The sequence below is a fragment of the Struthio camelus genome, chromosome 5 (assembly GCF_040807025.1).
Source record: "Struthio camelus isolate bStrCam1 chromosome 5, bStrCam1.hap1, whole genome shotgun sequence".
NCBI classification, from domain to species: Eukaryota; Metazoa; Chordata; class Aves; order Struthioniformes; family Struthionidae; genus Struthio; species Struthio camelus.
The window spans coordinates 43,724,481-43,750,892 of NC_090946.1; the positions used below are offsets into that span (position 1 = coordinate 43,724,481).

General features: G+C 42.3%; 1 protein-coding gene across 5 annotated transcripts in view; it reads left to right on the plus strand.

Annotated features, from left to right (window-relative positions):
• DPF3 (double PHD fingers 3) overlaps nt 1-26,162 on the plus strand; it is a 180,367-nt gene extending 154,205 nt beyond the window's left edge. For all 5 annotated transcript variants that reach the window (XM_068946092.1, XM_009670401.2, XM_068946093.1 and 2 more), the window contains 3 exons: nt 9,056-9,168; nt 10,517-10,598; nt 11,635-26,162. In XM_068946092.1, coding sequence (XP_068802193.1) covers nt 9,056-9,168; nt 10,517-10,598; nt 11,635-11,705 — 266 coding nt within the window. In that variant the 3' untranslated portion in view covers nt 11,706-26,162. The remainder of the gene's footprint in view (nt 1-9,055; nt 9,169-10,516; nt 10,599-11,634) is intronic.
• The last annotated feature ends 250 nt before the right edge of the window (nt 26,163-26,412 follow it).

Genomic DNA, 26,412 nt, shown 5'->3' on the forward strand with positions numbered 1-26,412 from the left:
CGCACCCTTGCTAGCAGATGGCAGTGGTGGGGTCCAGTGCGTGTCTAGAGAGCCAGTCTATTCAAATGTTACCTTGAGAATATTGGTGTGCTGGGCAACGCTGCGAGACCCTGCAGATGTGCTGTTGTCTGTCTGCGTTAACATACTAGTTTAACACCAGGAATGTCAAAGAAAGACCAGGTATTTGGGCAATAATTGGGGCTGTTGGTTCAAACAGGTGGCAGAGTCCTTGTTCACATTAAAGGAAGGAGAGGAATGGCCGAGCTTATATCTTGTTTTATGGGGGGCTTTAATGAAGGTTTTCATGTAGTGATCTAGTGGAATGCTATTCAGACTGCTGTTTCTCTAGCATTTAAGTACCACGCCACTCCTATGATTATAACTGGACATTTTGGTTCTCCTGGGGGTTGGGGGGGGGGGTGGAAGCTACCTTCTAAGTGGATTGCCAGGGAGGTGGATTTAATGCACTGGGAAGAGCTGGCTTCACCAAGTTAAAAAGCAAAACAAAACCCAATCCTTCGTTCCTATTTTTAGTGTTTATGACCAAGTATTTTTGCTTGGTTGCTCATTTTGAAAGGGTTTAGTGAGCCTGCCAGTTGATTGAAAGCTCTGTGGTGTGTGAGCTGGCCTGGCTGGGGAGCCTGCAGTGCATAGCGACGAGGTCGGAGCCGTGTTGGAGTTTTTTTCCACTGCAGTTTGTTGAAGGATAACAAAAATGTCTCCCAGGCAAAAGGGATATTGGCTTTCCAGGTTGTGGTGATTCATCTTGTCTGGATAACCAGTCTTCCTCCCACTCCCACATTTTCATCTCCATCTACTTCTCTCCTACTTCACTTTACAACCAAATGCAATCCCTACCCTGTATTGCAAGGGATATATTGCTAAGAAGGTTTTACACAGCCGACCCCCCTGTTAGGTGTACCTGCTAGTTGGTATTAGCATTTGTTGCTAGTCTTTCAGGGCAGTTCGCACTTTATAAATGGATTTATTCTCATTATTAGAAGCTATGTCCCTGGCATATGGAATCTGTGCCGTGCCTGAAGGCAGGTTTCCTTCCTGTTGGTATTGGTAAGCAGCCCAAGTGCCTCTTGGCAATTAGCAGATCATTACCCATAATGCTGCACACGCAGAGATGCAGCCTAGTGGGTTTTTTAGAGGTCACTCTGACCTAATTCACCCCCCAGGAATTGTACAGTGTTGGCGTGACTTACCAGTGCATTAACAAGCTGATGCTTCAGTATGAGGTTATTTGAGTGCTTCCACATTATTTTTCTTAGGCAAGAAATAGCCATTTTGTCTAGGAGCCAACAGCATCTAACAGGGGCCAGTATGGGTAAGGAGGGAGCAGAGCATTTGCTGGTTTTGTGATAGGACATCCTGGGCACGCAATATTTCCACTGGCTTTAGGGTTGGGGGTCCATTTCTAATCCCCTTAGTTGCAAAAGCTCAGAGCACAGTTTGCTATTGTTCCTTGTGCATTATCATGTTTGGGCAGTGAATTGAACAGGGTTTCTCAGGTGTGGGCCTACTTTCCCACTGCTCTGTGTCACTGCAGGCGCTGGAATTCAGAAGGGTAGCTTTTTCAGTCAAAGCAGGGTATAAAGCAGTAGAGGATCAGGTCCATCTATATGTCAGTGCTTCTGGGTGTCATCACAGTTAAATCATGCAGTGGTTGAGTTGCGTGTGTAGATGTGCATGTTCCATTGTCTGCCTCTCTTTTTATGCCTTTTAGAGAGGTGGTGAAGATAGAGAAGCAAGTCTGATGTACTGCGCCTCTTGCTTGAGGTCTGCCCCCTAAAACTGCCCCCCAGTTCTTTGTCACAGTCCAAATCTCTGGACTGCTTGAAATGGAGGTCCAGGCTTCAGTCCTTGGACGGGCTTTGGCAGACTTGCTCAGCTAGGGGCATGCATACAGAGCAGCCAGCACCCAGGGAGGGCCCGTCCTCTCTCTCACAAACCTGTGCCCAGAACCGAGCGCATCACCAGCATGCACTGTCCTCCATGCCTCCAGGCCTGTCACCAAGGCTCTTTGAGTGGCTCTAGCTACATATTAGGACACCTTCGAGTAACTCAGGCCAGGAGCCAGCACATCCCCTGAGATGTTAGAGTTTGAGGCTTTAATCAGTCTAAACAACAAGTAATTCTTTCCCCATGTAATGTCAGAACCTCTTGTCCATGTTACTTGGATGTGAGATCCAGGCAGCGGATGCTCGGTTTTCCCCCAGTGACGGGGGTGCGATCAGCTCCTTCGTCTCTCAGCCCTGCATCACCACAGCTTTAGAGACTTGGAAAGGCTGATTCCCTTGCACGTGCTACTGGCAGGATGGTGTGGGGTGCTAGAGTGTTTTGACTAACAAGCCGTTAGGACGGCCTGAATAACTCGTTCATGGCTCCTCTGTGTTCCCTGGAGGTCACCCCAGAATCCCACTCAGATCCTCCCCGCCACACTGTGCTGGCAGAATTAGTCTGGCTTGTCTGCATCTAATCTCTCTGTGTGCGTGTGTGTCCATATGTACAGATCCTTGATTTTGTTATTATACGTGGTCATCATTCGAGCCAAATTTTGCTGTCAATTTACTCTTTACAGTCAAGGTTCTTTGTCCCAGTTAATGTTCTCCAAGCTTGAAAACATTTTAGAGGAATTTATGCAGTGTTGTATAGTCAAAGCTGGAGAGCAAGCTGAGCAGGCTAGCTGGTGGACTGACTTTCCTATGGCAAAGACATATTCCACCAAGTGAGGAGTGTTTCAGTAGGATCTGCACTCCTTTTGTGCCCTTTGGAAGTCAGATGACTACAGCAATAATAGGGCTAACACCCAAGAGCTACCTCGAAGTATCATCTGCAATAAGCAACCATTTTATAACTTCCTCAAGATCTTCAGTGCAATTGCCGTTCGAGCACAGATCTATTCTGCTTTCGGTTCCCATTGACTCCAATTATACCTGCCTAACTGATATTGGGATTTAACCAATATGTTTTGTGCAGGGGTTTTATTTGTCTCTTGGGTGAGCTATTAAAGCGGGTTCTTGTTTACTGGTGCCGAATATTCAAGCAATTGTCTGTAATTTATGTGCCTTTCTTCACTGGAACTGGCAGTACTTGGAAGGAAACTACCATCCCTTGAGTGCAGCTGGCTGCAGCTCCCAACTGCCAGCGCTGCAGAATGCCCCGACACTTTTTTGTGTGCTTGTTTTAAGCTCTGTCCACACTGGCCAGAAAGAATATAGGGCCAGGAAATAAAATAATGGAAATTATAAGCTCTGCTACAGCTGAATGGTTTCAGAGCTCCATCAATTATTAAAGGAGTTAATTCTTCCACAATTACTGGCATATTGCAGCATATTAGATTAGAGGGAAGTTGGTCTCTGACCAAATCAGTCTGACCAATCTATTAACCAAAGCCCCTGAGTCCTTTCGGACTCACGTCTTTAGCAGAGTTAGCAGCACTGGAACACAATGCTGTTGGACAGTGGGAGAAATAGCCAGGTTTTCTCCTTTTCATCAGGAAGTACAAATTCACACTGGTAATATTTCCTCTTCTCTCATTCTTTCTAATAGCAATAAAATATTGGCTGAACTCAATGTTGGCTATGAGTAAGACTTCCTTTTTAGTTAGTTAGTTGGTTAGTTAGTTTGCTTACTCAAAAAGCTGAATTCAGTGGGGATCTGTTCTGAAGAGGGTGAGACAAGGACTCCTCATTTGCAGTTCCTGACACTGACTCCTGTGGTGGCCTCAGGGAAATTAGTTAAGTTTTTCTTAAATGACATACTACTGCTTCCTTAAGTCACAGAGGTGCTGTGGCAGTTGGTGCCTTGGATTCTGACCCTACAAACACTTTTGAAGCAGTTTTTTCAGCCCTTAGAGTTGTTTGGTCTTTTCTGTGGTGTTCCAGCTCCTGGAGCTCTGGGCTTCTAGCAGAACTTAGCCTTTCGGTTTGGTTGTTTTGTTTGTTTTTTTCAGGGCACTTTCTAATCTTTTTGTTTCATCAGGACCTTTGGAAATTGGAACCCTAAAAGGCTCAGGAATTAAAAGGCAAATAAAAAGTGCCCTAAATGTATTTTTAAAAATCTGGTGATCTGAGAACTTGGCTTAGAGTTTTTAAATGGGTGGGACTGGCTATACTAAGGTGAGCGTGGTGAACTACAATTTCAGATGGACAAATGAGGCAGAACATTTATATCATAACCATAAAATGATGTCCTTTATTAGAATTACAATTTACTTTTTCCTTCTTGTTTACAAAAAATGGTAATAATGATTTTGTGTAATGTTAGCAGCGGTCAGAGCAATGCTTATTCCGTCTTAGGAAGAGGAAAATCTGACTTTGCAGTTTCTTTGCATGTAAAACTGTTATTTGGTTCCTGTGACATTGGTCGTTATATCTGTAATATGTATTTGTAGTTGTTTAAAGACCTGAGCAGTTATGGAATAAGTTCTGACATGAGACAGTCAGGAGCCCTGTGGGGTTTCATTATGTTATTGATCAAAAAACCCACCGCTACACACTGAAGATAAAGGAAAGAATTGAAAAATACAATACTGTCGTCTGACGGAGACACTGAGCACTGGATACATGTGGCTTGAGAAACTGGATGCATCTTCCTTTTAATCTGTATAAATAATTTTACATTTGTTTGGAAAAAGGAGCCTTTGCTTGTTTTTTTCTCCAGATAATCTCTGTTTTTGTTTGAAAAAGGTTATTGATTGGATTGTTAACTTAAATGGTCTGTGGTGGGTGTTGCAGAGCACATGGCTGCAATTAATCTTGCAGTGCAGAATCCATTATTGAAGAAGCACTAATGAGCCGTTCTAAGGCCTTCCCTGGTCACAGAACGCCTGGGTGCAGCAGATTGCTCCTGCCCTTTAATGTCGTTTTTGGTCTTTAGTGCTACACAGCCAGTGTAAGCAGAATAGCTTTTTAGCTTTTTTTTTTAGGGTATTTATGTTAAAATTGTCCTTACTGACAGCCTGCAATTGTACTGGGTGCAAAAGTCTAGAAGCGGCCAGTGAAATGATTCCCTCTCAGCTCCTCAGATCAAATGTGTCTGCTGGACATAGTGTACAATTAAAGGCAGTGGCATGTGAAACATGGATGTCACTATAAAATATAGTCTCAGTCGCAGGGTTCAGATCCAGACTAGAGTTTTGACAAAGATGGGGGAATGTTCAGGGGTGATCTGTGTTTTAAAATGTGGGTTTAAGACAAAGGGACGAGCTGTTGGAAACCTTCTCAGTGCAAGTTTTTTTTGTCTGTGTTGTTTATAGCTATTGTGGCAGAGCAGAAGTTTAGATAGAGTAGTTACAGTGGATTAGAAACTGTTGATGTTAACATACCACCTTCTCCTTCAACAGAACTGCTCTCTGGGTGTATTTTGGAGTTCTGGCGATTAACTTGAGTGACACCATAAATATGTGCTACTTCTTACTCCTGCTAGATCTGCAGAGCTAATACAGACATGTGAGAGTGATCTGGAGTTTGCCAGGGCTGAGGTACCACCTGAATAATTAGCTGAGTTCCAGCTGCAGACCCTTTACTACACCCCTTAATTATAGTAAATACAGTTTATCACAAGATTAGAGAAGTGAGACTATTTCCTGATCTTGACCACATAACTGATGAAATTAAGCAAGAAAATCTTTCCAGCTCTCTGGTTCGTGTGCTACCGCAGAGTCTGTAACTTGAACCATATTCTGGAGTGCTTTTTGTGTAAAGCAAAAGTATTTGTAAGGTGAACTACCTTTTTTTTTTTTTTAAATGATTTTGAATCTACCAACAGTGGCTTGCTATATGTAGCTACAGGACTTCCTCTGTGAGGTATTCTGCCACAAAAGGAATCCCAAGAAATGCTTTGATCTGGAGCGGGGATGGTGTTCAGTAACACAGCTCCAGCAAGTCTTGGTCCTGTGAATTTTCTCATAGGTCGTGAAAAACAGAGTTTTGAACCACAGTGGCAGGAAAACAGAGAGATCATGATCATGAAAGAGATCATGATCATGAAAGAGATCAGGGAGCGTAGGAGAGAGGATTTTAATTTTCTGAGTATCTACTGACATGCTTGTGGTATGCTACAGTGCCTCATCTTGCTGCTGGCATAAATAAAAATAGTCTTTCCAACGACATTAGATTAGGGTCATGATACCACAAGGGAGGTTGCTTAATGTGAAGGAAGGTCTGACTTGGCGGCTAAAGAAAGACATATCCATGAGGCATTCTTTTTTTTCCTTTAGACATGTAATAAGCCCTGGGTTAACAGAATAATCTGTGGCTACGTAGACATGACTGTGGGCATTTGTTGGCCTCCTTCATAGTCACAATGTTTGGAGAGAGAGCCTGATAGAGTGAATAAATCGATATTTTCTGCAAAAGATTCTTGCGTTTCTGCTAAAGAAGTCACAGTGGCCCTCTACTATTGTTATTTTCCAAGAGATCCTTGATCCACATCAGCCCATTTCTTTTAGGCTTGTGGTGGGTGTAGTTCTTGAAAAGGGCTCTAAAATATGGTATGGTTCACCTCAAGGAACCATAGGGGCAGTATCAGCATGAGATGCAATGCAGAAAACAAAGGGTGCAAAGGTATTTTTGGGGGAAGGGAGGAACTGAGCAGTCAAGAGTGATAGCTGGAAGAGAGCGGGGATGACAAGATAAGGGACAGGGATAAGGCAGTAAACAAAATCCTGAACTTACTGTGGTTCAAGAAAGAGATTCTCTAGGTGGGGTCTCCGCAAGATGCAACGTGCATGTGGGCGTGTGTGTGTGTGCAAGCAAGCAAGCCTGTGCATATGGGTATGCATTTAGCCTTGATTTATTTTTTGTAAGTTTGATTCCATTCTTTCTGTTTCTTTACAACTGTGACTGAAGCTATTTAATTCTCTGGTTAACTCACGTCCCTGTATGAGCTGTTTCCTTTGACGTATTCCAGCACTGCACAACCTTTTTGGAAGCTGAGTTGTGGCCTTTGGGATGACTTCCTCCCTGATATGTAGTGTGGCACATTTGTGCTGTTTACTGGTGTTTGGAATGAGGTTTTGCATTTACTGTAAATCAGCCCTAGAGAATCATTTCAGTGTCATGTTGGGTTTTGCCAGTTTGGTAGTACCAGAAAATGTATGAGGTCCTCTCAGCAAGAAAAGGTCTCACTTCACAAAATCTGCTGGGCAGTTGAGATTTAAAGGTCTCCAGAACTTTAGTTTGGCTTTGGTCCACTGTGAATCTCAGTAAAACCTGGTTCTCATTTTGTGCTGACGTTTCAAGGGGTCCAAAAACTAGTGATCTTCTTAGTCAATCTGAGCTCATCAATACAGTCAAAACATTTCTTTATTCAAAGGCTTATGAGATTGATATTAACAGTGTCATCGATCCCTCCTTCCTTAAATATCTCCTTTATTTTCTATTCAGTTCCCTTAATAACTTATGTACACACATTCCTTTGTTGGATGGGCTTAGTTTTCATATCACTACCATGCGAATGTAACCAGAGAACCAAAATCCTTATTACGCTCTTTGGTGACAGCGTGAGCACTTAAAGGAAAGATATTCCTTACAGTATTATTGCGTTACACAGCAATTCTGAGCAACTGTTTGCTTCTCTAACTAGAAAAAGTAGAAGCTCCTATATATTGTAGGGTGCTGATGGGGTAATACAGCACAGCAAAACACAGCTGACAGGCGTGGTAATGAAGAGAGCACAGCTCTGCCCGCATCTACTGTAACCATGCCTTTCCTTCTTGCTGGAGAAACAGCTTTTCATTCTCTGCTCCAGCCTTCCGAAAAAGGTGCTTATCCCAGGGGAGGTAGAGAAGGTTTTTCTTCTTGTCTAAGAGCAAGAAGTCTGTTAGAGTCTGTTAGAGCGACAAGAAGTCTGGGCGTTTGATGGTGTAAGTTTCTAGAATGAGAATTCAATAGCGTGGGATGCGCGTACCTGTATTTGAGGTTTTCAATGCGTATGGGTGAGCCGCTGTATATCCTTGTCCCCTCTTAGACTCTGCACGCTCTGAATGCTGATGTGTGTCAGAGAGGAGAGCTAAATAGGGGCTTTCCAAGAAGGAAAGCAGGAGCTTACTGCAGGTAAGCAGTAAGACTTAAAGACTGCCTCAGCCTGATAGGGGTGATTTGGGAGTACAGTACTTTATTTCAGCGGTGTATTTTTCTTGTTTTGTTTTGCAGAAGGAACACTGATCCTACCTTTGGTCTGTTTGTTTGTTTGTATTTTCCCCTCCAGAAAGCCCATTGCTGAACCTTCTACTGTGATACCGCTGTTTTGCAAAGCTGGAGTCGACACGCATGTAGGGGCGGGGGTTGTAACTCTGGCAATTTGTCCTTCCCGATTAGATGTGACTGTTCTGCTAGCTTTCCCTTCTTTATTCCTTTCATTTAGTTTGTTATGGGAGTTGGCTTGGGGTTTTTTTCCTTTTGATTTCTTGTTTTGATCCTGGAAGGTTAGCTGTGCAATTTGGTTTCTTCTGTGCCAACCAACTTTAGTGGCAGAGCTCTTAAAAAAAAGAGTAAAAGCAGTATTTCTCCATCCTGTCTCGCCTCTTCTCTGTACGCTACTGCTTCCATTTAAGCAAAGTTTACAGAACTGTTCCACCCGTTTGGACACCAGGAAGGGAAGCTCTGAAGTGGAGAATAACCTCATTTCAACCAGGTCCTTCAGTCAGGTCGAATCAACGCCAATTGAAACTGTAGTCCAATTTCTATTAAAATGGATGGGCTCTCTCTGAAATTGGGTTTGTGTCTGATTTCACCCTTTCTCTTATTTTCTTTCAAAAAGAGAGAGGAAAAAAAAGAAAAAACAAACCCAAAACCAAACCATTTTTAAGAGCTCTGAATAAAATCGCTTTGCTAATGGGGGAATGGGTGGGGATGACTCTGATTTTCTCTTGTGCCCGGCAGCGAAAAGGTTAATGCCTGCTTTCCTCTTTGGTATCTGTTAGTCGCAGCCCATGTTGTGATCAGTCCATGTCCATGTGCGTTCTGTTCCCAAATTTAATACCAGTTAATTAACAATAACTAAATGAGCATTAACAATGACAGTTGTTTCCAATCTTCCTCAGGACACCCGACCTGCCTGCAGTTCACCACAAACATGACTGAGGCTGTCAAAACCTATCAGTGGCAGTGCATTGAGTGCAAATCCTGCAGCCTTTGTGGGACCTCTGAGAACGATGTGAGTTTATTTACCTTTTCATACAAACAAATGTCAGTGCAAGCTACTGTTATGCCTGCTCTTGAGAAGCACTGGCAATGGCACAGGTCACCACCTTATTGCTGTTTCCATACGTTTCCTGGGAAGAGCCACTTCTGCGAATAGAGAGGTACTCCTCCTCAGTGACCCAGTCAGCTGCTGGTCTTTGCTTAAATTACCACGGGTATCATATAGGGCTGCTTAAGATGATGATACCTGTGGTTTGGATGCTTGTTCAATAGAAACTGGTTGGAGGCCATAAGCTCATGTTGCAGAATGCAGCAGAAGAGCAATATTTTCAATATTATAAACAGAAGTAGATTTGAATGGGTGATAGCCCCACAGATGACGGGTATGTCTCTTCTGCCCCTGGTTTTACTTAGTTCCTTGGCAGGATTTTTAATCTTAATTATAAGGCTTGAGAATCATGAAAACACTTGGATTGGGAGGACTAAGCCTCTCTCTCATCACCTCATCCCTTATTTGAGCAATTTCCAAGCTGTGATCCAGAGCCTGCAGCTGAACAGTATCCTCTTTGTGCTCTTTTCAGTTAAAATCTGATGATAAGGGTGTTTAATAGTCTGAGAGAAACTTTGAAAATTAACAGTGGCTGAAGAAGTTTAGAGGTGATCAGTTTAGTCCGCACTCCCTATAGCACAATAAATTTGAAGCACAATTTTTTGTTTTGCTGTATTATTAAATGAGGAGAACTGAAAGCAGGGAACTGTTCTGTGTTAGGAGCAGGGGATTTTTTATTTTTTTTCCTGACTGTATGAAAGAGCTGCAGACCACATGGTGGGCAAAAGTCATTTCCATCTGTTTTGCAGAGAGTTCCCTACTCAGCTGAGTTTTGGAGAACTGGCTAAGTCCAGGCTTTTAATGAGAAAGGGGTCCCAAGGAAAGAGTGAGACCCAAATGCGGTCCCATTGGAGCCCAGGAAAGTGGGGATGTTGCTTCTGCTGTCTTGGTACAGCATATCCCCTGCCTAGCAGCTTTTGCTCCTGCATCAAGAGGCCACCTTGGAGATGCAGTTCTCCAGCCCTGGGAGAGATCTTCCAGTTAGAAATTAAACTCTTTTTGTGATAAAAAGGGCTCTCTGCAGCCTGTCAGAACTGTGGTGGTTGATTCTGGATGCACAGATGTGATCTGTGTAGCCTTTTATGTTCCCAATAGCTTCTTTGTTGCAGCTCTGTGTTCGTAACTGAGCATCGCTGTTAACCATGCTTATGTTTTCACCTTACCAGTAGACTAATTTACATCGTTTTCTCTCCCTCTTCCTCTCCCTCTCTCTTCTCCTTTCCCCACTGTCTCCCCAATGACCCTGCATTAGGACCAGCTGCTCTTCTGTGATGACTGTGATCGTGGCTATCACATGTATTGCTTGAATCCACCAGTCTTTGAGCCCCCAGAAGGTAACATACGTTAAAGTCTGCTTTGAAAATCACAATAAAATTCCTTGTGGGGAAGGGAAGAATTTCAGAAAGGTGGCTTGGGCCGAGCAGAATTAATGAAGCAGGATTCTCAAAGCTGAGGCAGGTAGCACTGGAAGGAAAGAAAATCCATAGATATAGATGTCTACCGCTATGTGAGGTTTCCTATGCAATCTCGCCTGACCTCTGCCTCTTCTTCAAGAACTTGGCTCTTCTGAAGGTCATGGGTACTTTCTGGTGTCCTAGATGGAATTGAACATTTCAGTTTAGGCAGCTGAATTGAGCTCCTATGAACTGTGGCTTCTGACTTCCTAAGAGTCAGATGAAAGTCTCAGACAGGAAGGTCCCATCTGCAATGGCTGAGAGACTGTTGTCAGGCGACTGGATTAAGAGAAATAGCGTTCGTTGTTCTCTGGCCTATCTGTACGAGGGAAGGGCGAGAGTTGTACAGTCTTTGTTATGTTTGGTACACAGTTATATTCCTTACAGGGGATTCCTTTTGAAAATATTACTCCTGGCTGTTGTTTGCCCCTTGGTTTTGGAGCAGAGGAACTGATGCCTTACAATTATTGGTTCTGTGACTGAAATCTGCAGAGCAGTAGAATTAGAGAAAGAGACACCTGAGTGGGAATGACTGCAGTTTACATGAGGGGTGAGACAAGAATAATTACAAATCAATCAAGCATGCTGGAGCTAAATGTTTTTAACTTTGATAAAGAGGAAGCTAAATTAGGAGGGGAAGATTTTGAAATGGCACTAGTGGTTCACTAAGGTTTCTGTTTAGCTGGGAAATGGTGTATTAAAAGTGTCAAAATACAAAACACCTAGTGGAGATGCACATCCCAGCTGTGTTGTGGCTTGTGTAGAGAGCCTATGACCACAGCATCAGGGGAAGAGAGCCTGCTTCAGAAACAGACTGGCAATTCCAGTGTTAGGAATATTGGATATCCTACTCAAGCACATAAACTCTGAGTATTTGGATTTGATGTTGTATATATAAGGATTTCTTCGTTCACAGGGAGCTGGAGTTGTCATTTGTGCCGGGAGCTGCTCCGAGAGAGAGCGTCAGCTTATGGCTTCCAGGCCTGAGGAGCTGCAGCAACCAAGAAACACTTTGCTCCTGGTGTTGTTGTACCAGCACACAATTCCCATCTGGAACACAAAGACACAATCCACAACAAAGTGAATGGAGACTCAAATAGATGAAGAGGTAGCTATGGCGTTCACTGTCAGAGAGTAGCTGTCACTCATGCAGTACCTCCTGGGCTCTACTAGAAGGATCATATACTTTCCTGAGGCTCCAGATGAAATCTCTTCACTGCTCTGCATGGTTGCTGCTTACCGTTACGGGCTCACATGCATTACAGAAGGGGGAGGGTTGCTATATCGACATGGAGATGTCAAATTTGTGTGGCCTTGTGCTTTCTGTTTAGTCTTTTTTTAAGAAGAAATAGTAACATATCTCCCAAGCAATTATTTTGTGAGTGGTTTTGCTGGGAGCAGTACTGGTTATTACTCTTCGTAGGCTTGACTGGAAATCTCTTTACTGCAACCACTTTGTCTTCGTAGAGGGGCATTGAGAGTTGCATTAGTTCAATACTTCCCAGGTCGTGAAAAACACATTGTCACTGAGAAAAGCACAGATCAAAAAAATTTTGGGTGACGCTTTCTCCCTAGGATCAAATGCTTTGCTTTTGCAGATTTTTAGAAGTCTGGTTTTAGTGTCTCTGAAGGAAGAAGAGTAGCCATTATGTACGCAGGCAGATGCTTAGAAAGTTCTACCATATTTAGTATTTCAGGATGTCTGGCATGCTGTCCCACTGCAGTTCAGTTCAGACTCATCATTTTTTTTTAATTTAAAAAGTTGCAAATGGCTATGTAAATAAATGACATGCTGTTTAGCTTGTAAAACTGAACAAAAGAAAAATGTTTTAAGGTGATCATACACAGGAAAAGCGTGAGTTTTCTGAACAACCTAAAATAACCTAAAAAATGAACAACATGGATTTAGGGTCAAATGAAGCACTTCTGATTTGCTTTTTCACATTTCTAAATTAAAATGTTCTGCAATTGAAAGTTGAAATTTTTATTTCAGAAGTTGTCTAATCAGGACTTCCAGTATGTCCAGAGTCTCACCATTTTTTATTTTGTATGCTCAAAGTAGTTATCGAAATTAGTTGAATTTGCAACTAGTTTTGCCTCCAGTAGTTTGCCTACAACAGTGTTTTTTGGCAAGCACGTGTAATAATTTGCTAAAAAGCCTCCCCTAGCTCTAGAGAAGGGAACAATTCACTGAACCTGATATGAGAAGAAAGATTTTAGTAGTTATTTTAAAATTTAAATAGAAATAGCTGTACTTTATTTAAACAAACTTCTACTGTAGAGCACATGCAAACTAAAAGGCATTTAGCTAGTGGCTCACAACCAAGGTGGAAACTTGATGAATGTTGTTCCACTCTTCAAGCCATGTGAAATGGAGAAACATTAAGCAAGACCATCAAAGGAAGAAATATTTTTACAGTTGAGATCCTTTCAGTAATTTAAGACGTCACTAGAAGGACAGTGAGGACATTAAAAAAATCATATGGAGTATATCTTTAAGGTTAAAAACATGCCACTCCCCAAAATAGGCCCAGAATTATCATTTTTGGGGGTGTGATGTATATCACTTTTTATGCATAGATTTAAGTGGAATTATAATATAAATTTATGAGGGTCTCAAGCAGCATGTGACTTGGGTTGCTTGTAGAAGCAGGTAAGGACACTGAAGATTATATCTGGGATATTTATATTAATTGAAATGTTTCTGCAAAATTACCTGTCCCTAAACACTTGAAAGGACATTGTGAAAGTGAATTAATTTTTTCTCCTTCTCCTGCTAATTACACTTAGTTAGGATGAACTGTACTGCCCTAACGCACTTTTCCTCATTATTTAGCTAGCTTCTTCACCTTTTGCATTCTGTTCAGCTTGCACACTGAAGGTAGCCATGTCAGCTTTAGGATTCTCCCATGTACCATCACAGTGTGTTCTCAGACTGCAGCGCAAGTATTTTAATCCATTAGAAAAAGGCTTTACGAAGGTTTAGAAACTATTTATTCCAGCTGTATTGGACCAAATCTCCCTGAGCACAGCTGCACTGGCTAGCTGTGAAATTTATTCAACACGTTAGACTTTCTGTGTGACAGCCCTCCCAGGCTGGCCAGGAGTACCAAGAAATCTCGGTGTCAAGCACTGGGAGGGTGAAACAGGAACCTGTGCTCTGCTGCGGACCGGCTTTAGGTGCTGTGTGCCTGGAAAGTGAGTGTTTTGGCAAAAAGAGATAGGAACTGAGAAATGAAGGTACTGAAGGAAAATGTGGTGGTGCCAGCGATGGGAGCAGCAGAGGCAAGTTAGCGCAAAGGCTCGTGTTCAGCTAACAAAACAATTGGGCTTAGTGAGCTCCATCATAGAAATAAATAGCCATCACCTTCAAATTTGCTGGTACTTGCACTGGCTTTGGGAGAGGAGTAGGAGTGCTTGAGACAGATAATGACATAAATGCATACTGTTTCAGTCTGTGTATTATGGAGAAACAGTGGCTAATCACATCCTAAGTCTCTGGTAGCCTCTTGCAGGCTTTTGGTGGGACTGGAAAGGATATTAAGTCAGTGCTCTCTGTCCCTGTGACTAAGACATTGCTAAATGAGCTCTATTCTGCATGAACACCTACTTTCCTATTTTGTGGTTTTGATCCATATTGCTGACTGTTTTCTCCTCCCACAACCATTCTGCCGTGAACAATATCTTTCACATTAGGAAATACTCCTTAATGGCATTGCTGAAGTTTCATTGCTAATGAGGTGTGATGGAAGAATAGATTGCTAGATCTTTAATGGCAAAATATTGTTTGCCATATGAGTTTAATAGGATACTTGTTTGTGATGGTCCAGTTGCATTTCATTCTCTTCAGCTTTGTGCTGTGTTGCTGTGTAACCAGGAAGTTTCAGGTGACTTCTAGCAGCAGATAAGGTCCCAGTTCTCTCATGCCGAGAACTTCCTCCAGCTACAACCTCCCTTCTTCACAGACTAAGTCTTAGATAAGAAGTTGGGACATTCCTCTTAGTGACATTTTCAGTATGCCTTTAGAGCTGTATGTCTTGATGCACTTTGGAATTAATTGATCCACCAAGCAAACAGTGCTGCACCCAATATTACTGGGATATGGAAAGGTTACAGCACGGTCATGGGAGTGAGGAAGAGGAGATTAGAAACTTTGAGAACGTATTCCCTGTCATCTGGGTACACCCTTGGGGACACCTTTCTGCCTAACCATGGGTGTAAACTACTACATCCACTATTAGGCAAATTTTGAAATAGCATATAACTGTGATCTGGTGTGGGCAGCAAACATTCTGAGGACTCTGACTTTATATGCTTCTCTTTCTTTCTGTGGCAGGACGTACTATTTTGCACTTTCATTAAATGTCTCTTGCTCAAAGCTCAGCACAGTGCATGGAGTGCTTCATGGGAGTATTGTTCCTGTCAGCCTTTAAAAAGGAAATTCATATATTAAAAAGTAAATGTTTGTCATATGGTGGGTAGGGAAAAAGGGGGAAGTTTTTACTGAGAACTAGCAAAGTCAAGTGGGTAGTGAAAGTTGTTAGACAAAGACAGCTTAGATTTCCATTTAATCCAGCAACCTGAACTGAGACAGAATTCAAGGTGTTGTGCCTTCTCCACTGCTCTGGGAACATGTATTTATTTTGTTTTGTTTTGTTGTCTTCACTTGTTTGGTTTTTTACCAGTGATGTACTCGGTAAAGTGTGTCTCTCCACCTGCTCTCCTCTGTGGTGGAATTAACGCTCCATGCATGAGCTTGTTGGCAGCCCTTGAGGTGATGAAACACTGACATCTTTCAGAAGTCATCTGTGTAGGCAAGGCAAGCAATATTTTAACACAAATCAGAGCAAACTACCAAGGGAGATGGTAGATTCCGCATCCCCTGAAGTCTTCAAATCAAGAATGGGCAGCTTCCCAGAAGGTGTACTTTTGTTAAACATAATTTTAGTTAAACATAGGAATGTCTGACTGAAAACAACTTACATTATACAGGAAGTTAGACTAGATGATGTAATTGTTCTTCCTGTTCTAATTATAAAAACAGATGTTAACCAGTTGAGGAGGTGTATTTCAATACAGGCTGTGTCTAGATAATGGCCTTAAACATATTCATGAAATCTTTCTAATTTTTAACCCATTTTGTACAACCTGAAAAAGGTCAGTTACAGAAATTCACCTCTACTTATGTAGTAGAGGTGCTTTATCTCCTTTGTGACCATGATGGCAGCTATACTGGTGTTAGCTATCTCCGTTTCTTCCAGAGAACAAACAATTCAGACTGCACTGAATGAAACCATGGTTTGGATCTAGCTTTGCCTCCATAGTATTTCTGTGCTGTATTGTCTAGTTTTCTGCCTCGTAGTTAAAAGACTGGCTAGGGAGAGAAGTTACTGCAGATCCGCTGTGTCAGCCTTGGAAACCAGACAGGTAGTGAAATGGTTGCAAAAAGGGAGTGCATCCAGGCTGTACTGCTAAGGTGGGTGTGCCCATTTTACTGCCACAAAAAGAACTTTTTCTTTAGCTCTGAAAAGCTAATACCTTTAAGGAACTTAGTGTGGCTCCCTTTCTGCTTCTAACCAGTACTTCCTAAAACTTGACTTTGAGAACCGAGGCTGAGTTTGCAGCGTTTGGGTATAACATACCTTAGACTGGTTCTTGAGCTAGAAAAGCCACTGTTAAGTGTTCCTTTGAAGCAAGCATTACTCTAAATATTTTTAAATTGTTATTTCTTACCTTTCCTTGAAAGGGTTAGGTCTTACTCAAAGGAAGAATCTCCTGCACAATACAATATTATGGGGCTGTTGCATGTTCTTTACACCTATAGCCTGTGTTTTGACAGTGGTCATTTGAGAGGTGAGAAGTGGATGGGTGTAGAAAGGAATATTAATTAAGCTTGTCACTGCCAGAGGGCTAGTGTGTATTGTGTGCAGGGAAATTCCAGGTAGAGCTGGGCATGGTTTTACTGCATGTAATAAATTTAATTCAAAAAAATGTGCTTTTAAGGGAACCACAGTTATTCACAAATCCATATTGGATCTGACAAATTATTTCATCCAAAAAATATAAGGGAAATATCAGAAAAGTTGAAAGTGTTTGCTTCAGGGCTTTTTAAAATAAAGCATTTCAACATTGAATTTCAAAGTTAATTCAATTTTAAAATGAAAGAATTAAAGAACCTCCAATTGAAATGAAACATTTAATTTGGGGGGTCAAAGAGTGTTTAAGGTCTGTCTGAAAAGAAATTTTCCAAATTTTCCAATTTAGTGCCAAAAGTTGATTATTCAGCTCTAACATTGGGTGTCCAGCTAATTCAGTTCCAGCATGTCAGTATCTTACATGATAGAAAATATTACGGTATCTATCTAAAATGAAGAAGAACTGAAATTATCTCAAAAAGTTAGCAGCCATAGAGGAATAGCAATCATTTAGGGATGACGTGAGTGTATTCAGTTAAAAGTAAAAAAAGACGAATAAAACACAGAAAAATGTAATCTCGATGCTAGAAGCATTTCCTTATAGTGAGTCCTCTCTAATTTATTAAACTTATTTGTCTGTCTGTCTATCTAATAAGTTGGCAGTGACAGCTGTTAGTCTATAAAACTATCTTCCAGAGCAGAAGTGAGAGATGCTTCATGTTTTCCAGATATAAAGAACTGGACAAAGCAAAAGAGAATATATTAGGAACAATTTGGCACCAGGCTGGGAGGACAGAAAAAGTCAGAGTGATGGAGAAGAAAATCACAAGAAGGATTGTCTAGTCAATTTTGTTAGGGGAGAAAGGTGGATAGCGCAGATGAAATACTTCTCTGAAATGGTAACAGTTGATCAGTTCTATATTTTGTGAAAATAGGTTCTGTGGAGAGGAGAAGGCAGACTGGACAGGTCCCACTATTTGGTGAGCTCCCCTTTTCTGTTTATTGTATCCACCTGTAGCTTCTCACCATAGACATTGAACATGGTGCTTTGGTGCAGGCACTTTCCTTGGGGTATGAGTTTGTGCAGAGTGGAAAAGAATGAGTCAGAACCTCAAGGATGCTCCTAAACTACAGGTAAATAATGCATCTTTCCTGTTTCAGCTCCCACCATTCCCTCTTCAAACTGTTGCTCTGACAGTGTATGCACCTTCTAGTCCTCTGGCAGATGGGCTGGGCATTGAGTGGAGATAGAGGGCAGAAGCAATGGGGAAAGGGGAGAAACTGGATATATTAAAAAAGAAAGTCCTCTCCTCAGGTCAGTTCTACCATTATTACGACCTGAGCAGTTCCTACTTTTGTGTGATGTATTAAGTGGCAAGACAAGCAAAGCACGTGTCAATTTTATTTACCATAGCACAGCAGGCATACCCTTTCATGTGGACATGCATGTGCTCATGTGTAATCCATATGTGATAGTTGTCACCAGTGTGAATCATGTAGACACCGTGGCAGGAGCTCCTGCCACGACAGGGGCATGGGCTGCAGGGTTTGTTCCTCTCCTGCCCATGCCCCCAGCACGTGAGGTCTCTGTTGAAACAACCCGCAGTGAGACAGGCAGAAATGTGCACGTGTTAATTGCCATATGTAGGCAATTAATCATTGCTGACCTGAGTGAGAGAAAGCCAGTGTAGTAGAGCTAGTGATGCTGCCAGCCTGCTGGCTTAGAAAGTCACATCTGCTCTGAGTTATCTGGAAGACAGAAATTTCGTTTTACGTAAGTAGAGTTATAAAATATGGGTTTTATTTCCATGTACCACTGGGGTTGCAGCACCTCTATGGACAGGTACCCAAACTCTCTGTGCCTCAGCTCTGGAAAAGAGGGAAGCTGGCAATCTTAGCCATCTTCGTAAAGCTCTTTGAGTCCTTATCAGCTGTGTGCCAGTGCTGAGTACCACCACTTACTACAGTACTGCAAACCCAGGTTGTAGCAGAGGAGGGAAGACAAGTTCTCCCCTGCTACCCTCTGCGCTGTTCATTTCTGCCAGCCACAGGCCTGAGACACTGCCCTGTGAGACGGGACTAGGTGACATGCCAGGAGCTGGATGCCAAAGGCCCAAGACCCTGCAGAGGAAACGAAAAGCTTTTGTTATTCCCTGTGTTTCCTCCTCTGGTCAAAGAGGGCAGGAGCTGGGACTGGCAGGCAGCCAAATCTGTTTTCAGTGGTGATATAATTACTAATAATGACCTCCAGCCCCGGCAGTAGTTAAATGGCTTTTCAAGGTGGGCACCAAACCCAGTCTGGTTTACATAAGATAAACTCAGTTTTGTTGGAGGGGAAGGGAGAGGAGGAGGGCTCTCTGGTCTGAAGGGAAGTGATTTACAAAAATAGATGCCCAATCTGCTCTCCATCACCTTACCATGGCAGTGTGTGCTCAGGCAGCCTCCTCTCTGTCAGAGTGGGTGCCACCAATTGGGGCTAGACTGTGATATCCTTGCGTTGGCTGTGGAGCAGTTTTGTGGAGATGGCCCTGGTGCTGTCCCAGCCCTGTCCCCTGAGCACAATGTTCACAGTGGCAGCCAGGGCGGCAGCATCGCTGGAGCATAGTCAAGGCATCGCTGGAGCATAGTCAAGGGCAAGAGTGACTGAAGCTACCACATGGTATCCTCAGCCTGTGGAGGAGCATGTTCCCCCCAAAGCAGCTGGGCTGGCAGGATGTGAAAGTGCAGTTTGGCCATCCTGAGGGCCAAGTTTTCAGTGCTAGGTAGGAGGGTTTGCATTACAGTCCTGCCTCTCCAGCTGTATTGCTGGTGGGTTTGGCCAAACCCAACACCACTGTGCAGTGATGTGCTAGAGTGAGAGTGCATGAGAAAGGTAACTCATAGCAATCACTGTAGGGGGCAGGGGAGGGAGGGAGGGTGTATCCTTTGAAGGTATACCCCTTTATTTCATAAAGTCGATGAGACTGCCAGGTTTTCTGCACCTAGGGAATCGAGCCACTAGCTTATTAATGTGTGCAATGTGTTTCTGCCATGTTGGATGAAAATGCAAGGTACTGTTACAGTATTCACCTGTGCATTTAAAATATACATTATTACTATTATTTTGAAATAGGAAACCTATTTTTTCCAGATTAGCTTACCCCTCCCCCCCCATGCATGCATAAACTTAACACTAAAACACTTCATTCTGGAAAACTGCAGATTTTTGAAGTATTGGTATTTCCTTTCAGACTTCTGTCTGTCCATTCACCGGTCTGGTTCTGTTCGTTGTAATAAACTATAAACTATAGGTTCACCTCCCCAGTGGATCAGAAAATGTTCCCTCTCTCCCACTTTTCAGAAGCCAAGGCAAGAGAAGTGCAGTTTTTATTCTTCTCCATATTTTAAGTGAGTGATAAAAAAATGACAAGTCCATTTCATGCTCATGTTTCCATGTCTTGAGTGAATTACTTGGTTGGCTTGGAGAAAGTTCCTTTTTGTGGCACTTGTAGGCTCTTTGTTAGCGTCTGTCTCACCTGTGCATGAGATATATCAGTCTGGAGTTTTGTCCCTTTGGAAAGGACTCTTCCTGCTCTTACCATATGAAGCTTTGAAACTGCTAATTCTCAGCAAGGAATCATGTTATGACTAGAGTCCTGAAAATCAAGATAAGAAATTTCCTTAAATTTCCCAAGATTTTAAATGAATGCATGTCAGGAAAGCAGAAGAGCCCCTAAGCCCATGGACTGTGCTGGAACACATGGCTCTCTTATCACCCCACACAGTGGCAGGCACTGTAAGCTCCGGACTGCATTTTGATGTCCTCTGTGTGCTGCTGATGTCGACTTTGCCAGCAACATTAAAAGAAAAGCAGCTGTTCAAAATCAAAGGAAGAGACATGGATGTTACAGCTAACATACTCTTCCTTCTTAGCTCTCCTATGAGTGTAACACAAGAGACTGTCTTGTGCCCCTGCATCCTTACAGAAGGCAAAAGCAAGTGTTATGAGGGATTTTCAAGGGTTATCTCCTTTGAGCTTTTATTGTTCCATCTCATTTTTACTTCCCTTAAAATAATTTTTTGGATTTCAGAGAAAGTGTGTGCCAAAGCCAATTTAAAGGGTACAGCACAAATCAGGAAAAGAGAGCAGTCCAAACCCAAACCGTCAGCTCTCACCTCCCCCTAACTTAGAGATGTTCAACAAACCTGTGATCATTGCAGGGGATCAAATTCTCGTGCTGACTTAGTCACACAATTGTTCATACAGACGCTCTTCATACTTGCAAAATGTTCTTTAAAAATGCAGGGAGAAAAGTTTCCTCTTTACCCTGAGAGCATTGCATTTTTTTATGCTGCAGCAGAGAGCAACACTCCTTCTCTGTACTGTTTCTTACAGCATTATAGCCTGGTTCAGCAGTGATGGGGGCAGGCCTGTGAAAAATGTGTTTTTGTGACTTGCAGATGCAATGAGAGGTTCAAGAGCATTCAGGTAAATGGTCATCTATGATAGACAGTCAAATCTCCTAAGACTCAGAAGGCTGTTTGTGTATGAAACTATTACTTCATATTTTCCTCGTCTACCATTTCAGACTGTGCATGCCTCTGATATGTACGTGTTTTTTTCTCTAGAAATGGTTGTAGAGAAAAACACCAGTAACTAAAAGAGGGTTTGGGGAAGATTGAGTTAGAATCTTTGCTCTTGATCCTTAGTTTGATAATGAGACAAACTTTCCCAGTTGCTCAGAAGGGGGAAAAGAAGGAGGATAAATCTGTGATATCACAGCACATCTTTGAGATATAAACTATGATGTCATCCTCTTTTAAACGCACTTTTACAATGCTCAAGTAGTGATCCCAAGATAGTGACGTCCCCATTAATGCATTCATAGAGGCCATTACTGTGTGATGCTGTAGTATTTAATTTTAATTAGGAAACTTAAAGTTGTATATATAAATATATATATATTTATGTACCATATTGATGTAATTTACTGTAAATGTGGCTCACTTATCAGTCCTATATGAGAGTTAATCACCTTGAAGGAGAAGGAGGAACAGGTAGAAAACCTTATTTGGTTTGCCAAAGATGTGTCAGTATTCTAAAAAAAAAAAAAAAAAAAAAAAAAAGGGCAAAATGTTACCCCTTACAACATAGTTGCAATCTTATTTGGAGCATGATTTATGGACACACAAAAGAGTAAATGACAAACAGAGTAACAGAGTAGAAGATATGCCAGATCCTCAGCTTCTCTAAATCAACTGTCCTCCATTGACTTTAATGGGGCCAAGAGGCTGGCCTGGTATCTTAGAGGCCTAGATCTAAATAGTCTTAACCTTACTCTTTAGTCTTTGTTCAAAAATTTCTGATCCCTAATAGCTGATCACACCCAACATATACAAGAAAATAAGCATTTTTATGCCTGATCAGTCTGATCTGTTTACTCTCAGTTCTAGTTCAGTCTGACTCTCACGATACCACTGTCACAGGCTTCAAAGGAAAGTGAGAAATCTCAGCAGAAGATAACTGTGGAGTAATCAGCAACTAGGTGAAATTCCTGCCTAAGGAATTGATCAGCTTTCAGTAGATTGCCTTTCATTTTCTGCAAATAACTCCTTATTGTTACATTAGGAAACGGAAGGAACAGAAGCGCAGGATCTTCCTCTTTTGTATCAGACCTTATTTTACCCAACTCTAGCCTCCCCTCTCTTACCCCTTTCTAAACTGTGCCAGTCTTATTGATCTGTCTATCTCCTCACAGGGAAATCTTCTCAAGCCTCTGTCATTTTTAGCATCTGTCCCTGGAATCAGCGCTCTTCAGCTCTGTTTGTTTTGAGACAGGATGAAGTAAAAGTTTTCATGGCCAGGACGTGCCATAGGTTTACCCAATGGTATCTGAATCTTCTAAGCATGATTTTTCTCCCAACTGTACTTCCTGACACTGTGTTTGCTTTTTAGCCACCCCTGAATGGGGCCATAGTCACCTCTGGGATATTTTTCATCCCTGGTTACAGCTCATCTAGAGCCAACCTGTTTTACAATCCATGAAACCACACAGCTTCTCCCTGAGCACAGCTGCCAGCACACTCGCACTCATTTCCCCAGTGCTGCAGCTGGGGAAGTGGTCAAGCTGACGGCGTATGAGATCACATCCAGCACGGCTACTCCCTGGAAGCCAAAGTGTTGCTTAGTAACCCACTCATGGAAGTACCAGAAGCATTTTTCAATCTGTCATGTTGGCGAAAAACACTGGCTTCTTGATTTAGAGGCATTCTGCTGTGCTTAGCAGAGCTGTGCTCCATTACCTTGCATCTATCGCTATCTGCAAGGGGGGAAATGTACCTCCCATTTTATGGAGGGGCTGGGGGGAAATGCATCGCAGAAAGGATTTGCCCAGGATTTCATATGAAGCCTTTAGCCGGGTCTCCTGACTTCCAATTCTCACCTTAAGTCTCTTCCCATGGGAGATCTTCCCTCCTTATGAAAGTGCACTCCAGTGTCTCACAGCAATTGGTCAAACAGGACCCTGCAGCACCTTCATCTATTATGAGACACTACTGCAATAAAACATGGCTGTGTCATACAGAAAGTGCATGAGGTATTGTAATATTTATGTTGTAAGCCTCAGTGTCACGGACAATTGCTACAGAGTAATGTACGTCTTTTTTAATGCAGTGGAGTCACAGCAGCTTCACAAGAGCGCACAGAACACAAACCATCAGGGATTACATGGTTTCCTCAGTTATGTTCAAATTATTGCGTTACTGAAAGTTAAATGAAAAACATCCTCTCTTTTAAAAATAGACTATAAAGGCTTTTGGTTATTTCCCTTTCCCTTTTAAAAATAATTCAATTAGGGAGCAAAACATTCAAGAACGGTATTCCGGCTTAAGAGGCTTGCTTACATCCAGGAACGGTATTCTGACTTAGGAGGCTTGCTTCTTTATCTGGTACTGGTTTATCCTTGAAAATAGCTCTAAAAATTATCTTGTGGGTTTTTATTTGTGGTACCTCATTGATTTTGCTACCAAACCTCCTCAGTTTGGGAGTGGAATGATATTCTAAGCAAGGACTAGTTTTGAGCCATGGGGTCCAGCTGGGCCCTTCCCGTGCCTTCCCATCATCAGACAGAGCAGAGCCATAGGCTGTGTTAGGCCACCGTATCACCATTTACCGTGGCTTGCCTCTTGTTGTCAGATTGTGTCCCTGGAAGCTCTCTGCAAAAAACTGAAGGGGTTTCATAACGGTTGTGGAAGGTTCAGAGTGATCTGAAGCGAACGTCATTTGTTAAACAAATGTTCCTGAGAGTCTCCGTTGGTCTTCAAAGACTCTCTGACTCATGACAACTCTCAATACTGTGGTGAGGAAATTAGAAAGAAGGTTTGTTTCTTATGAAAATCCCTTTCAGTGCACGGTCAGTAACACACATGACAATTGAAGGCTAAAAGTTAATGCAGCATAAAGATGGAAAATCATCCCACAACATGAGAGGTTCTGGATTAGATTTCTGAGGAGTTTCTGAGGAAGGGAGCACATTCCTGCAGTCCTTCCTAGCCCAATAGATAAGGTTGGCTATGGGATACAGCGTCTTTCAATGTCAGGTTCCATGTAGTTTAAAAAGTACAGAAAGCGACCGAAAAATGTTCCTGATGGCTGCTATGTGGCCGGTGTGAGAACAATTGATGATCTCCTTGTGGGGCCAAGAGTAGAAGTGTCTATTTCACACAGTTATTTAGACTCAACTGGCTTCTGTAGGGGGCAGGGAATATTTTTGGCAGGGGAGCCAAAGACTGTGGAGGCCTGATCTACATTTTCGTTCTTAGAACTGGCTGTGCCAGCTCAGAATTGATGGAAATCTTGTCCTTGGGATGGTTTGTTCTGTGGAAAGAGGATGCAGAGAAGCACTAAGTGTACAATGCACTATTTGTTTTAAAAGTAGCAGAGTATCTATTTCCAGCCTTCTAAGACCTTGACCTTGAAATTTGTTTGTAATTAGATAGTCTTGTGTTACCAGCTAGCTGCTGAAGCAAAAGAACTGTTGTCCATAAAGACAGTGGGGCAGGGAAGAACAGCTGGACTGGATACCTCCTAGGCAATACCTGGAAAGCACATCCGTTCCATGCCGTCACAAAGGAAAAGTACCTCTTTCTTCTGCACATTCTGCAAGACAAAAATGAATTGAGCTTACGGAAATTTCAGAGAAACTGAGTTAGCTACAAAGCAGGGGGTAGTTTGTTAATGTTCATTCTTGCTGTTAGTTTTTGAGGTTTCTATCTGTCAACATACTCACATCCTTCTTTTCAATCCTGGAGATGCTTCAGGTTATCTCTGTCTCATCTGGCTTCCATGACTGAGCCAGGGGTTGCAATGTAGATGGGCTCACGAGCCTGGAGAAACACGTCACTGAGCCCTCGGCGGCTCAGTGCTACAGATTTCTCTCTTTGTCACAGAGTCTCCAGTCACGTAAACACACATGAATAGGAGAAAAATGTCTGTCAATACTTTCAGATTCCTTTCCTTTTCAGCTGTATACACTACCTCCACGTTGCCTGTTGCTACCCCGTGTGAAACCTAATTAGAGTTTACACTATGCTGCTTAGTATTCATTTACTTTGGTGGCCGCAGACTAAGATTACAGGTTTGGGAACCAGCGCATAATTGTATGGACAGCTTCTTGTGTTATTTTTCTCTACCTTCCTCTGTAAAGTGTGAACCTTTCTTTTGAACTCTGAAGTGGCTGTATCGTTACAATGTGTGTATGTAGAGATTTGTTTGGATATGAATTGTGTGGACGACCTTTGCTCCTTTTATCTCACATTCAGTTTTCTTAAGTGATTGATATCTTTGCCAGCCTTTTGTTGGGGAGGAGAGATGGTGAGGTGGGTTCTTACATTTCAAACTTTGGCATTTTTGAGGGAAATATGCACACCTTTAAGCAGAGCAGTATGAGAATCCAGGGTGCTTCCAACTGTTTTTTAGTCCTGATTTGATTTCTTCCAGGAGAAACAGGTTGGTTTTGAAACCCTCAGAAAAAATATGTTGCTTGAAGCTACAAGCCAGCACTGATCGAGAAGGCCCATCAGTTTGTCATGCATAGAAACATGCATTGTGTTTCTCCCCAATTTGAAGGTATCTAAACGCAGAGTGAATCACATCCTCTGCTCATGAAAACTGACATTGCTCCATGGAAGCTAATGGAGTTACCACAGTTTGCACCAGCCAAGCGTCAGGCCTTCTGTGTTTTGGTGGTTAGGAAAACCGTGAGTGAAATCCTACAAGGGTTTGAGAGAAGAGGGCCATGTGGGTTGGAACCTCTCAACTTTGCAGGATTTCTTTGGTATTCACACGCACTTGCAAGAATGTATTCCAAGCATCTTGTACTGTTATTAGTAACTTGTACTGTAGTTTGTTAGCAGTGTTGACTACCTACGTAGCTAATATTCTGTTGCAACTTAGAAAAAAGTGTAAACGACTACAGAAAACAGGAGTTTAGAACTTGTATGTACTTTTTTATATATATTAAAGCACTTCAATTAAAAATACAAGGAAAAATGTGCCTTTATCCTTTGTTGTGTGTCTAAACATCTGTGTAGAAAGAGAGGTAAGAGCTCTCTCCAGCAGTTTGCTTTGGTACTTACCAAAAGAGATGGTCAAAACCTGGCGCAGGACTCTGGATGTTGAAGTTTATTCAACAAACAGAAGATGTCAGTAACCTACTCCAATACTCCAAGTAAAGCAACTAAAGCTTTCCCTGGGACTGAAGCTTAGGCTGGACAAACCCGAAGTGTTTGTGGGAATGCCA